General features: G+C 52.8%; 1 protein-coding gene across 16 annotated transcripts in view; it reads right to left on the minus strand.

The window, feature by feature from the left end:
* Window positions 1–13,644, minus strand: part of Dnm2 (dynamin 2) — a 91,273-nt gene that overhangs the window by 5,997 nt on the left and 71,632 nt on the right. For 11 of the 16 annotated variants that reach the window (XM_028872474.1, XM_028872468.2, XM_028872475.2 and 8 more), the window contains 4 exons: window positions 13,002–13,053; window positions 12,096–12,107; window positions 8,607–8,720; window positions 1,601–1,710 (listed from right to left, as the gene is read on the minus strand). In XM_028872474.1, coding sequence (XP_028728307.1) covers window positions 1,601–1,710; window positions 8,607–8,720; window positions 12,096–12,107; window positions 13,002–13,053 — 288 coding nt within the window. The remainder of the gene's footprint in view (window positions 1–1,600; window positions 1,711–8,606; window positions 8,721–12,095; window positions 12,108–13,001; window positions 13,054–13,644) is intronic. The other 5 variants (XM_028872477.1, XM_028872476.1, XM_028872472.2 and 2 more) reach the window with 1 other exon arrangement.

Genomic DNA, 13,644 nt, shown 5'->3' on the forward strand with positions numbered 1-13,644 from the left:
GTGTTTGCTATACAGCCACAGCCAGCCTCAAACTTAGAACTTCCTGCCTCAGGCTCCTGTGTGCTGAGATTAGAGGTGTGTGCCACCATGCCGGACATTCCAACCTGGTATTTGAGCTCAGTCATTTCTTCTCTGTGACAGGTGGCTTTAATTATCAACTTGACATAACCTAGAACGGCCTGGGAGGAGTCTCCATAGGGACATGTCTGCAATGCGTCCGCCTGTTGTGGGAGACTCAGCTCAGCAGAATGGCACATGACACCATGCACTCTCTAGACAGGGGAAGGTGAGCAAGCATGGAAGCACTCATCTCTGTCTGTGACGGGGTGTGGCGTGCCCAGCTGCCTCAGGCTCCTCACAGTGATAGGCTGTCAGCGATAAACTTGAACTCCTTCCCTCTTGAGTTATTTTTGTCAGGGAATTTCGCTTTTTTTTTTTTTTTTTTTTTTTTTTTTTTGGTTTTTCAAGACAGGGTTTCTCTGTGTAGCCCTCCCTGGCTGTCCTGAAACTTGCTCTGTAGACTAGGCTAGCTTAGAACTCAAGAGATCCACCTGCCTCTGCCTCCTGACACCATGCCTAACCCTCTTTCCTGTTCTCCTGCAGGGATGGCTGCCCACCAGTCCCATGTTGGGCATATCTCGTGATACCTGCTCTGGCTTAGGAGCTCCCACTGAGGTGTCTGCAGGGAAGAGCACAGCAACAATGTCTACCAGAACTTCCTACAACAGCAGGAATATACTCAGCCTGCACTGTCTGGCATCCTGACAAGATGGCTTACAATTTTTCCATTATTACGACGATGGTGTGTGTGTGTGTGTGTGTGTGTGTGTGTTTGTTGTGTGTGTGTTTGTGTGTGTGTGTTTGTGTGTTAGTGTGAGTGTGTGTTTGTTAGTGTTTGTGTGAGTGTGTGTGTGTGTGTGTGTGTTAGTGTGAGTGTGTGTGTGTGTGTGTGTGTGTGTGTGTGTGTTAGTGTGAGTGTGTGTGTGTGTGTGACATACATTCTAGGGACTGACCTCAGGCCACCAGGACTGCACTTTCTACTCTGAGCCATCTGACCAGCTCACTGTACCACACACCTCCAGATTCTCACTGGTGGACTCTAGGCAGGCAATCTACCATGAGCCCCAAGTCCGGCTTCCATCACTGAATGGTCTCTATACAGGAACAATGCCCAGGGCACGTTAGCAAGTCAGTCTGTGGCGTGGGTGTGTGCATGTGTATGCAGAGGCTAGAGTCAATCCAGCTGTCCTCCTCACTTTCTGTGCACCTCCCTCTTTGAGACACGGTCTGTCTCAGTGGCCTGAAGTTTCCAGAACTGGCTAGACTAGCTGGGTAGTGACCACCAGGGGCCCTCCTGTTTCTGCCTCTCCAGCACTGTGCTGGTCCTCACGCCAACTCCATCATTTCTACCGTCTGTATCTATGGTGCTCTGCCCTCACCTCCACTACACAGAAATACCCCTGGGACAGTTCTCAACTACACTCCCTTTCTAGGTGAGACCCTGGGGCAGGGACTCATGAGTGAGTGCTCAGGATTCTGGAAACCTGTGAACAAGGCTGCTGGCCACTCGGACCTCCCGGGGACCCCACAGGCTCCTCACCTCTGCTCTGTGTTGAAGATGGCAAACACGTGCTTGTTGGACATGAAGCCCTTCTCCACATCCCGGATTTTGAGGTTGTCCAGCGGCAGCATGTACTTCTTCTCTTTCTCCTGAGGACAGAGGGCAGAGCCTCACCTAGAGCCGGCAGCCACCTGAAAGCTACTGCCAATACCTGACGTGGTGTGCTGAGAGCTCTGTCACCCCCTTGTCCACCTGGATGTTCCCTTAAAATTCCAGGTCTCTTATGTATGTCCAAGGCCTCTGTCCAGAAAGTTCCTGTCCCAACACCCTACACTGCTCCTTCCTTGCCTTCTTAGAGTCCGAGCAGAAGGGACCTTAGGGCTGACCCTATCCCACCCTACTGTAGACACTGTGCTTATGACCGAGGTGACTGACCGGCTGACCAGCAGACCCCAGATGGGTGCCTGTCAATTCTGTTCTCCGTCCGTCCGGAGAACACATGCAGTGCGTGCTCAGACTGCTCAGCCCTGACTTCCTGTGCAATGTGACCACTCTTCATTCCCAGTGGTAACGGACCAACTGACAGCACTGAGTTATGGTGATGGTCTCACTCACGGGGAGGGAGACTGCAGCACCGAGAGGCCACCTCGGACGGCAGAATGCCAGGGCACCCATGCCATAGAAGTGTCCCTGGCTCTGTGAGTCACCGTCTCTCTTTACTCCATGCTTGGAATCAAGCCCAGGCTTTCGTGCATGCCAGGCAAGCACCACCCCTGAGGTCAGCCCAAGCCTTCGGTACAGTCTCTGGCGATGCTGGGAACGGAAGCCAGGCGCTCACTCACGGGCGAGCCCCCCTGCTCAGCGGCCCGGGCAGCACTCTTTCGTCTCATCCTAACCGGGCTCACTAAGTTAGCCAGGCCTTCTTTAAGTTCCAACCCTCCTGCCTCAGCCTCCCACGGAGCAGCAATGGCAGGTCTGTGCCGGTTAGTTTCTTTACAACTCTCAGAGGCACGTGACTGGCAGCAGTGGCCAAAGCCTCGTTGATCCGCTCACAGGACTTTTCCTCTTCTGTCTGCTCGGAAGAGGAAGCTGGCTGTCCGGGGGCCCAGAGCAGGGGCCACTGTGTAACCTAAGTAAGGCTGTAGATAAAGTCAGCTCTCTGTGGGGACTTTCTGCACTACACAGACTCTAAAACAAAACAAAACCAAAGTCTCACATAGCCCAGGCTAGCCTCCAACTTGCTATACAGCTGAGGAAAACCTTGAATTCCTGATCCTCCTGCCTCTGCCTCACAAGAGCTGTAATGAATTACAGGCTTGAACCATCAATCACACCCAGCTCATGAAGTACTGGGATGGAACCCAGGGCTCTGTGTATGCTAGGCAAAAGCTCTAACTGAGCCTCAAACCCTCCCCTGGACATCTTCCGTGTGTATGCTGTACGCACATATCGGGGAAGGAGATGTCGTCACGGGGATCCAGAAGATGTCTATTTCCTCGAGACAGGCTCTTGTACTAAACCTGGAGCTAGGATGCTGGCCAGCAAGTTCCAGCCATCCTCTCTGCCCACTACAGTGCTGGGGTTCAGGTACCCACACATTTTCCACAGGTGCTGGGGATCTGAACTCAGGTAAATATTCTTTTCCACACAGCTAGCTCCCCAGGCTCAACCTAGACATCTTTCGTGACTCTCATGTTTCTGGCCGTTGTGCTATCAAAAAGCCCCAGAAGGAAGCCTTTTGGAATACCATCTCTGAATTCACCAGCAGCTACAGTGCTGAAAGAGGGACACACACACACACACACACACACACGGACGGACGGACGGACGGACGGACGGACGGACGGACGGGAAGGGGGGGGACGACGTCGTCGACGACGACGATGACGACGACGACACAGACGACGAACATCGTATGTGTACTTGTGTTAAACTCCACTCTGCCTTTCCAGGCTGCGAGCCTTAGGACAAGCTGCTTTCTCCTGTGTCCGTCCCCACCTACCAAAGAGGACTGCTGAGTCTCACCATGGGGAGGGTGGTATGGTTCTGGCTCCAGATTTCCTGTGTTGTTGCTCTGGACTGACTCCAGTTAGCCTCACTGGGTCTGAATGCCTGACTGGAGCACAGGCAGAGAGAGGGTCTGTGGCCACAGAGGACGGAACATCTGCACACAGACGCTATATGCTGGGAGCCCCAAACAGGGAGGGCATCCCTGAAGCCTGTGCGATTATAAGAAACAAAGCTGGGGATTTGGGGTCCCTGAAGGAGCTTCTGTTTCCTGAGGGGATAACTTCCCAGAGCAACTCTGTGGTCTGAACTCTATGGTGTCATGAGGCAGGAAGCTTCCCACCAGCAGACCAGGGCCAAGTAACTGAGTCACAGACATCCAGGCTTGCCACATCTGGAACTGTTTATATGTGATTCTGCCCAGATCAGGCGGCTGCCATCTCACTCACACGCACATGCAGAAGCACGCGCATGTGTTTGCTCACAGAATACACAACTGCACAGGGACCTCCTTTCGTGGCACTGGCCATCGACCCAAGCCCTCCTCCAGCCTGCCTTCAGATTTCCTGAAAGCCCCAACTTTCTGCAGATGTGAGCCAGTCACCCTGGCCTTACCACGTCAGAAGAGCATGGGGTGCAAGCATGGATGGAGGACCCTGGGAGAAGCAGAGGCTCCCCGGCCTGCACAGTGGCCACCCTGAGGACTGAACTACCATCCCCGCCATCCCAGTGTTCAGACTAGCTGTTCAGCAGGCTGTGGTATGTACAGTAGTCTGCACATTGGTTAGGCTGGGCTTGGGCGAGCAACGGCAGTGGGAACAGACGACCCGAGGTGAGTGTGACCCTCTGTGCTGCTGTCTCTACCATGGAAAATTCTGGAAGGAAGAAGAGGGTGGGAAAAGTAGCCCCAGGACTGACAGAGCCCTGGGGCTGGGGAAGGATGTCCTCAGCTGAACTGGCCCTTTTCCTTGCTTTCAATTGGCACTGTTCTCTTTTTTTTTGTTTTTGTTTTTCGAGACAGGGTTTTTCTGTGTAGCTTTGCGCCTTTCCTGGAACTCGCTTTGGAGACTAGGCTGGCCTTGAACCCACAGAGATCCGCCTGCCTCTGCCTCCCGAGTGCTGGGATTAAAGGCATGCGCCACCACTGCCCGGCTTCTGTTCTCTTTTTATATTCCTAAAATAAAGAAAAGGTGCCTTCTGGTCTTTACCAAAGGCTTTCAGGGATGACTGCTGCCCATGATGCTGAGGGCCCTGCCAGGATCCTCCACAGCCCCTGGATCTATTCCAGCCTGCTACATCTTCAGCACACACAGGGATCCTCTCACTCCTCTTGCTGGTGCTGTGGCCCTGTCACAGGGCTGGTCTACAGTGAGGCCCAGTGCACGGTCCTTCCCAGCAACGGAAAGCAGCACTCAATATTCATCTTGTCAGCTAGGCCCAGGGCTAGGCTCCTCCGTAAAGCAGGAGCCTGGACAACCACACACATACCCCTGGTCTGCCCAGCTGTCAGCATGCTTTTCTTAGAGTGCTGGAGCGAGAACCCAGAAAGAAACTCAACAGCTGGGTGCCTCACCCTGGGGGACACAATCCCCAACAGTTTTAAGTGCTACAGAAAAAAGACAGTCAGGTTACTATCCTGGGCTCACCACGGGGCACTGTGCAGCCTAGATCCCTGATATCCTTGAGGCAGGGGTCACCAAGCTCACAGATGCAGGGACAGAAAGAAGGGCAAATCTAATAACAACAATAAGTAAAAGACTTTTAAAAACACAAACAGAAGGGTGAAGAGATGGGTAGTTAAAAGTACTGCCTCAGGCGGGTGGTGGCAGTACACGTCTTTAATCCCAGCACCCGGGAGGCAGAGACAGGCGGATCTCTATGAGTTCAAGGCCAGCCTGGTCTCCAGCTAGGACTGTTTCACAGAGAAACCCTGTTTCAAAAAACCAAAAAAGTACTGTCTCCTCTTCTAGAGGTTTGGTTTCCAGCACCCATGTGGCAGCTAACAACCTCTTGTAAGAAGTTCCAGGAGATCGAATGCCCTCTTCTCACCTCTGAGGGCTGTGCACACACGGTAGACAGACAGATATGTAGTAAAACCACCCATATGCATAAAGATGTAAAAACATAAACAAACACCACAGCAAACCAAACAACCAAACAAGCCCTTGGGACCCATGACATGTCCCAGTAGATAAACCAGCTTGCCACCAAGCCTGATGACCCAGGCTTGACCCCTGACCGCACGGTGGAAAGAAGCAACCGTGGCCACAAGCTGCCCTCTGACCTCCATGTGTGTGTCCCAGGGCACATGCACACCTGCACACACACATACACAAAATAAAGTCACCGTAAAACTTAAGAGACAGGCAAGAAGAGAGGGAGGGCAACCAGTCCCCACCACCTCAGCCCCGAGGGCAACTGCATCTACATGATGGCCACTGGGGGTGCCTGTAGTTTAGAGGCGTACAGATACCTCAGATAGGGCCATGGTAGACCATCCAGAAGCAAGCCCATGGCCTCCCATGGAGAAGGGAGTTATCTTCAAAGACCCCTGAATGAACACTTCTGGTCTGGGTGTGGGAATGGCCTGAACTCAGGGCAGAGGTGTCCTTCAGACAGCCACCATGAAGTGTTCCCCCTTACAGGGACCCTTCCATATTCTGTGACATGAGGCTAGCCACCTTTCAAGGCCTCAGTTTCCCCACCTAGCCATGACAGCACCAATCCCAAGGTGGGCTTGAGCACTTACTGAAGGGGATGAGGACTTGAAAGATGGCTCCATGGGTAAAGGTACTGGCAGCCAAGCCTGCCCACCTGAGTTTGGCCACGTGGCAGGAGAGGTACATGGTGGGAGAGAACAGACTCTTGGAAGTTGTATTCAGACTTCCATGTACTCTGGCACAATTGTGCACATACACTCAGATAAATAAATGTAGCACATTTAAAGTCTATAAAGAAATGGAGGAGCATGCCTTCTGAATGTAGCCCTGTGTGGCCTTACCTAGTCTGTCAGCCTGGCACAGGGTGAGGCCTCATGGGCATGCAAGCTTTCTTTCTGTTTTTGTTTTGCAAGACAAGGTTTCTCTTGTAACAGGTCTGGTTGTCCTGGAGCGCTTCTGTAGGCCTCGAACTCACAGAGATCCTCCTGTCTGCCTCTTTTACCCCCATTTATGTGCACTGATGTTTTGCCTGCATGAGGGTGTCTGTACCCTGGGCCTGGAGTTACAGACAACTATGAGCACCGTGTGGTTGTTGGGAATCGAACCTGGGTCGTCTGGAAGAACAGCCAGTGCTCTTAACCGCTGAGCCATCCCTCCGGCCCCACTGCCTCTGCCGCCCGGGCACTGGGACTGAAGGCGTGGGCCGCTCGCCTGTTCTCAGCTGTGCGCTGGCCCCAGTCCCACCTGCTCCACCAAGCCTCCATGTGGGGCACCACTGCGTCTGTGCCCCCAAACCTCACAGCAGTGATCAGAGAAGCCTGGGGCTCGGTGGGGAGAGTGCCTCCCCTGCATGCCTCATAAACCCAGTGTGGTGGTGCATGCCTGTCATCCCAGCACAGGGAGGGTGAGCCAGGAGGATATAGTGTCACCCTGAGCTACAGAGTGAAATCAAACCCAGTCTGTGTTTAAAAAAAAAGACCAGTGAATGTGTGAATGTGGTGGTATTCTAATTGTACTGAAATGTGATTTTGATTGTATGTTAATAAATAAAGTTGCCCGGGGGTCAGAGCTATTAGAGCCATAGCAAGAGTGTGGCGGTGGTGGCACACGCCTTTAATCCCAGCACTTGGTAGAAGAGCTAGGTAGATCTCTGTGTGTTCAGGGATACAGCCAGCATTGGAGACATATGCCTTTAAGACCTGGAGGGCTGTACATAAAGACAGTGACGAGGCAGTCACGTGTTTGGGTTTACAACCAATGAGAAGGCAGAACAGAAAGACTATGAAAAGACATATACACAGGAAATAGGTCTCTTTCGGGAAGCTAGGACCACTGCAGGAGGAAGGGTGAGATTTTAGCTCTGAGCTCTGACCTCTTGGCTTTCTCTTTTACATTGGTTCTGTGTTTCTTATTTAATAAGACGGTTGGTTACATCTACAAGTGAAGTCTGCCCTTGCCACTGAGGGTACCACTTCAGGGGCCAGGACACCAGCTGGCCAGCTTCTAAGAAGGAACAATGCAATGTGCAGGAACAGGCTTCCTGTCACGTGTCCCTACCATGCTGAAGTCCAGCACCCCTTTGGTACACTGGTGGTGGTGGGGACCCTCCTATATGGTGGCTGAAGAGCCTACAGAGGTGACCACTGGTACAAAACACCAGGGTGCATGCTGGGAGCGGCCCTGTACGAGGCCTGGGACTAGAGTGCCCCCTCAGCTCCCTCAACAGTGGGAGGGAGCTCAGGCCAGGGTCCACCCTTCATAGAGAAGTATCGGCATGATGAAGTTTCATGGCCGGGAACTCCTCATCCTGAGTGTTGGTATCAGAGGCATGTACCACCATGCCTGCTTTATGTGAAGCTGAGTGAGGATGGAACCAAGGCTTCACGTGTGTTAGCCAGGTAGTCTACCGACTGAGCTTCACCCACATTCCATTTCTTTCTCTTTCTCACTTCTCTATTGTGGAGGTCTATGTACGTTTTATGTGTAAGCGCGTGTACACGCAGAAGCCAGAGAAGCACTCTGGTGTCATTTCTCTGGCTTTCTGAGACAGGCCAGCAGACCCCGTGTCTGCCTCCCGTTAGACTATGAGCACACACTGCACCCTCCTTTCCACGTAGGTCTGGGATTGGAGTCGGGGCCTCTGCAGCAGGACAAGCATTTTACTCACTAACTGTCTGCCCCTGGGCCTGTGTAACCGGACAGGTCTGGAACTCAGCACATAGCCCAGTTTTGCCTGTACTGCTTCCTAGTGTGGAGAGTTCAGCATGTAAACTCCCCTTCTCAAGTGACTGCGAGAACAAGTGCTGGCCAAGGGGAATCAGTTTGGAATTACCGCCTCCTCTCTTCTCATCAGGCCACCCTTGTCCCCAGCTGCTCACCTCCTCATCCTTGTACCAAGACAGGGATTCCGCCGTCAGCACGAACCAGTACTCCTTGGAGCCGCCCTTCATCAAGCTGATGTTGTTGATGGTCAGCCAGCCCCTGCGGATCACCTGGTGGGGAGGGCTCATCTTAGCAGGGAGGACAACCCTGCTACCCCACCACCCCCTCCCTCCCCAGTAAGGATGGAAGCCCGGTTCTGCAGCAGGGATACTTCCAGCCCCAAGCCAGGATCCTAGCTCCATATCAACCCAAGCAATCCCAGCTGGGAATCAGACGGGGAGCTGGGACAGGTGTGGGGATGGATGGAGATACAGACAGACAGGAAGCAAATCACTAGCCCAGGGACAGAATTGCGCGGGGGGACCCTAGAAGCCCTTCTGTGGTTAGAGTGCTTTGAGTGACGTACAGAACAAAATGCATGTCCTAAGAATGGCAAGGGGCCCAGGCCAGGAGGCGGGAGTAGGTCACGCAGAGTGTGACACTAAGGAACTGCACTTCCTCGGGTCACACAAAGCAAGCTGAGATGCCTTGATGGAGAACCCACACCATGTGACTGGTGGCTGTCACTTCCTTCCTGGGGCTGAGGACAAAGAAAGCAGCCCAGAAGACCATTTCCAGAGACCCTGAAAGGGTCCAGACTGGGACTGTGTCCCCGCTAGCTTCAAGCACAGCGAGCGTACTTTTCTATGCATAACTACTCAGGGTCTGGGCTCGGAGACAGTGCATGGGAAGGGCTCACTGGGCCATATGTCATTTGGATGGGGAACCGAAGCCAGGACAGCCTGGGCACTCAGCTGACTGCTAGGCGCAGGCAGACTGGGGGGCCACGTTTTCATGTTCCTGTGATCCCTGGGACACGGAGGCACATGTGGGCCTGAGCCCCCACCTCCTGACCTGGGGATTCTGGGGACAGTGGGAAGAAGGCAGAGGTGGCAACAGGGATGCATGGGACTAAGGCAGGCTGCAGAGCATGTGCTGTGCATAGCCATGAAGAGTTGGGGCTCCCAGGTAGGATGGAGTACAAGAACCCAGAACAGGTTCTCTGGGGGTCAGTCTGGAGCCTGGAGTGGAGACTTCTTCTTCCCTATCCTGTCTGCCTCCAGGGCTGCCAAACCTCAACAGGGCTGTGTCCACCTATTCTGCTACAGTGGGCACTCGTGGGCTCCAAGTACAGACCACGAAGGCTACAGCGGCCGCTAAAGTTTCAAGGACTCCTGCAAACGGCTGAAGTCCCTTCTTGGGTTGGGGACAGCATAAGCTGTCACTTGACATCCCTCATTAAAGCTGAGGGTACAGATTTTTCCCTCCTTGGAATGTCAAGAGACCTCGGATTCCCAGAGATGCCTGGAGGCCCAGGGAGGGCATGGTGTCCATGCTATGAACAGAGTGACTGACTCCTACCAATTCATTCCAAAATGGCCTCTAGAAGTTCAGCATCCAGGAACACCCCTGACGCCAGGCCACCCAGGCTGGCTGTGAGGTTGGCAAGGCTGCTTGCTTGGTTCTGGACCGTCAGACAGCCTGAGGTGGCTGTAGCTGTATTCTGCCCTTTGACTAGTGTTGGCCCAGCCTCAAGAGCTTACTGGACTTACACTCAGTCACCACACGTCAACCACGGGAGAGAAACTTGGGCCCAAGATGCCACTGTACCGAAAGAAGAGTAATGCCACGTGGTAGGGTCTCTGTACTCCTGCATAACAAGTGTGTCATTGTCCCTTGGAGGTTTGGCCCAGCTGCTTCCACTAAGGGTAAGGGCAGCCAGAGCGGCTGACTGGACTACAGGGCACACAGGCTAGCAAGAGGCCCCAAGGCACCTTCCCTTCCAGCCCCTGCCTGAGTAGATAGCCCAGTGCAGCTGGAGACAAAACTCTCACCCTATGAGTACAGACACAGACTGACCCCAGGGAACAGGGAAGGCTTACCTCCTTATCTCCAAGGCAGACTGGGAACCCAGCTCATAGCCCTACCCAAGGACTTGGGGGGAGAAGGGAGCAGGGGAGAGGTGTGGCAACAGGAGAGGCACCTAGGGTTCCCATTTCTGGGGTACACAGTGACAGGCATGCAGGCACACAGAAGAGAGATGGCCCCTCCTGGTGGCTTGGGCAGCAAGGTGAGCTCAGCAGGAGCCATGATGGTCTCCTCCCTGGGTGAAGATCATTTGGAACACCGAGTATGGCTTAGGCACCCAGAGCCTATGACCAGCCATGCTCATGGCCTTGCGGCTGCACATGGCTTTGTGGCCAGGAGAATGGAATCAGGTAGAAACAATGGCTCTCTGGGCTAGAGGGAAGAGGCAGTACTTGTCTGACTTGCTCCAAGCCTAGGATGATCTGGTCCCTGGCCCTCTTCTCTAACACTGGACCAGGCTTCAGCCTTGACCCAGCCTGCTTTACCAGGCCCGTCAAGGACCCGCCACTGGCACAGAACCAGCTCAGCCTTTGCAAAGGCTCCAAACCCAAAGAATATCTTTGCAGAGAAGAATATTCTGGAGAAAGGGGACTGCCAGGGCTAGGGGTCAAGCTGCTTGCAGGGAGTACCTCCACCTAGAATCAGCCCTCAACACCCTTCTGACACCCCAGCTCCCAGCCCTTGTACAGAGGGAAGGTGAGTTACCCACAGTCAGGATGGCAAATACAACACACATCAAGTGACTGGGGGAGCTGCCCAGGAGTATGGCGACAATTCTGAGCACAGCAGAAAAACGTGCTGGCACCAGTGAGTGATATCTGTCCCAGGCAATGGATAAGAAAAAAAAAGGGGGTTGGTGGTGGAGCTGAAAGTCCACACTAATCATCATATCTCCCAGGGAGGCAGTAGGCTAGAGCCAACCTGATTATTTATGTCCACCATGAGTACAGGAGTAGGATATCACATGGAGAAATTAAAAGAAAAAATTACTACAATCAGTTACAACAGCTACAGAATGAGGGAGTTGGTGGTATACATACTAAATAAGAATGCCAGGATTGACTAGCAATGTCTGCCCCAGGCTCACTGTAGAGGAAAATCACAGGAAGGAGTGTTGGATCATTTAGTCATGCCTGCCACAGGTACAGAGAGGGCAAATTGCTGCATGTGGTAATAACACATGCTCTGGTCAGTCAGTGATGTCTGCACAGAAGGCAGGAAGGGTAAGGGTGGGCAGCAGCAATAATGAATCCCAGCAGGATCTGAGCAAAATCTGCCATGGCTAGGAAGCTGAGGGGATGGAGGCTATGTGTGGGCTGCGTATTTGCCATCTCTGAACTACAGGGCACCAGGAGAACCTGCTAGGAACCAGGCAGAAGAGTGCGCCTCCCAGAAAGGAGTAACTGGGTTAGTATTTTTGTGAGAGCAGCAGATACCCAGGACAAGAGGTCCGGTGACAGCGGTGGCATGTGGCTCCCAGGTTAGCTCATTGGTTAGTTTTTTGAGTCGAGGTGAAGGGTGGACCTCCTTTACTACGAGACTCTCTAAGTTAGCTTCCACACTAAGCAGGTACTTACCAAGATCTCCCCCTTTGAGAATGTAAAGTTAGGGTTGTGGGTCAATCAAGAAAGAGGAGGAGGAGGAGAGATGAAGGGACGTGAAGGGACGGAGGAAAAGCGGGAAAAGCACAATGACAGGAGAAAGAAGAGCAGAGGAACAAAAAACAGCAAAAGAAAAAAATTACATGCTATTAATTATATTCACGGTGTTAATATTTAATTCATTATCTTCTTTCAAACAAACAAACAAAAGCAACAACATATGAACTACCTATGGCAAGCGCAAAAAAAAAAAAAAAAAAGAAAGAAAATTCAAAACCATGCAATTGTTACATTTTTCCCCAATCTGGCTCTAAATCGTGCAAGATACAATAGCACAGCACCCCACCCTCACCCCAGCCTGACATGGGAAGGAGATTGGGGGCAGTGGCAGAAAATGGACAGAACAAGCCCAACCAGACATGTAATGCTGGCATTATGAAGCCATTCACACATGTGCAAGGCCCCTGGAGCTGGGGTAGATATAAAGGAAACCTGGGGGTTCTCCGGGTGTGGGATTCAAACCACTTCCATCTCTCCTGAGCTGCCTGTGGCACCTTCCATGGCTTCTATCTACCTGATTCACTTCTGGGGCCAAGAGTTAGGAAACACAACCAGCTTGCACACGCCTCAGGGTGATTGTTACACAATCCCCTGCTTTGGGGGTCAACTCTAATTCCACCTTAGATGTTAGATGAGGCCTTTGGGTGTTGGAATTTGCCCCCCAGGCCCTGTGGGAGCCGTAGCCCTAACAGCTGTGTGGACCAGCGGCTGACAGAGTGAGTGGCCTGGTACTAAGGGGTCAGTTCCCATATCAAGTGCTATGATGGTGCTCAGTGCGCTGCTGTCCCCAGAAGAGAATGACAGCTGAGGCAGGGGAGCTACCTGATTGGGTATGGCCCTCTTCTTGTTCAGCTGTGTGCTCCTCTGCTGGGCACTGTAACAGAAGTAGAGAAGGCATATTCAGGTGAGAGTGGGAGGGAGATGAAGAGAGGCCCTGGTGGCCCAGGCTAGGGTGTTTTCCCTAGGGGCACACTGACCCATTAAGGCTAGAGGCAAAGACATGGCTCCTGTATGTAGAGGGCAGCTAGAGCACATGAAACAAGAAAAATGTGTCTGGCTAACCCTGGCTTCTAGAACCTTCTCACGAGCACTCCAGAAGCACCAGCTGTTTCCTACAAGTCACTGAACTTAAAGCCTCACACAGCAGGTGTAAGATGCAGGGGAATAGGACAGGGAGCTGGCCCAGGGAGACCTTAGCACAACATACTTGAGGTTTCTTCACATTCTCTTCCCACCCCTGACCCTACATCAGTCTGGAAGTGGCTCTCATAACAAGCCCTCCTAACTCTGGGGCTCACACTGGCCAAGGGGCTCGCTAGAAGGTCCTGACTCAAGCCAGGGAGTACCTAAACCCATTACAGGAGGTTTCTGCATGTTTCCTCATAACAGGCACATTCTCCTCCCTCACTTTTTAAAGGGAGATTCAGCAGACACATGCAAGACCTCATGCATGCTGGTCTAGCTC

Source organism: Peromyscus leucopus, chromosome 7, assembly GCF_004664715.2.
Source record: "Peromyscus leucopus breed LL Stock chromosome 7, UCI_PerLeu_2.1, whole genome shotgun sequence".
Lineage (NCBI taxonomy): Eukaryota > Metazoa > Chordata > Mammalia > Rodentia > Cricetidae > Peromyscus > Peromyscus leucopus.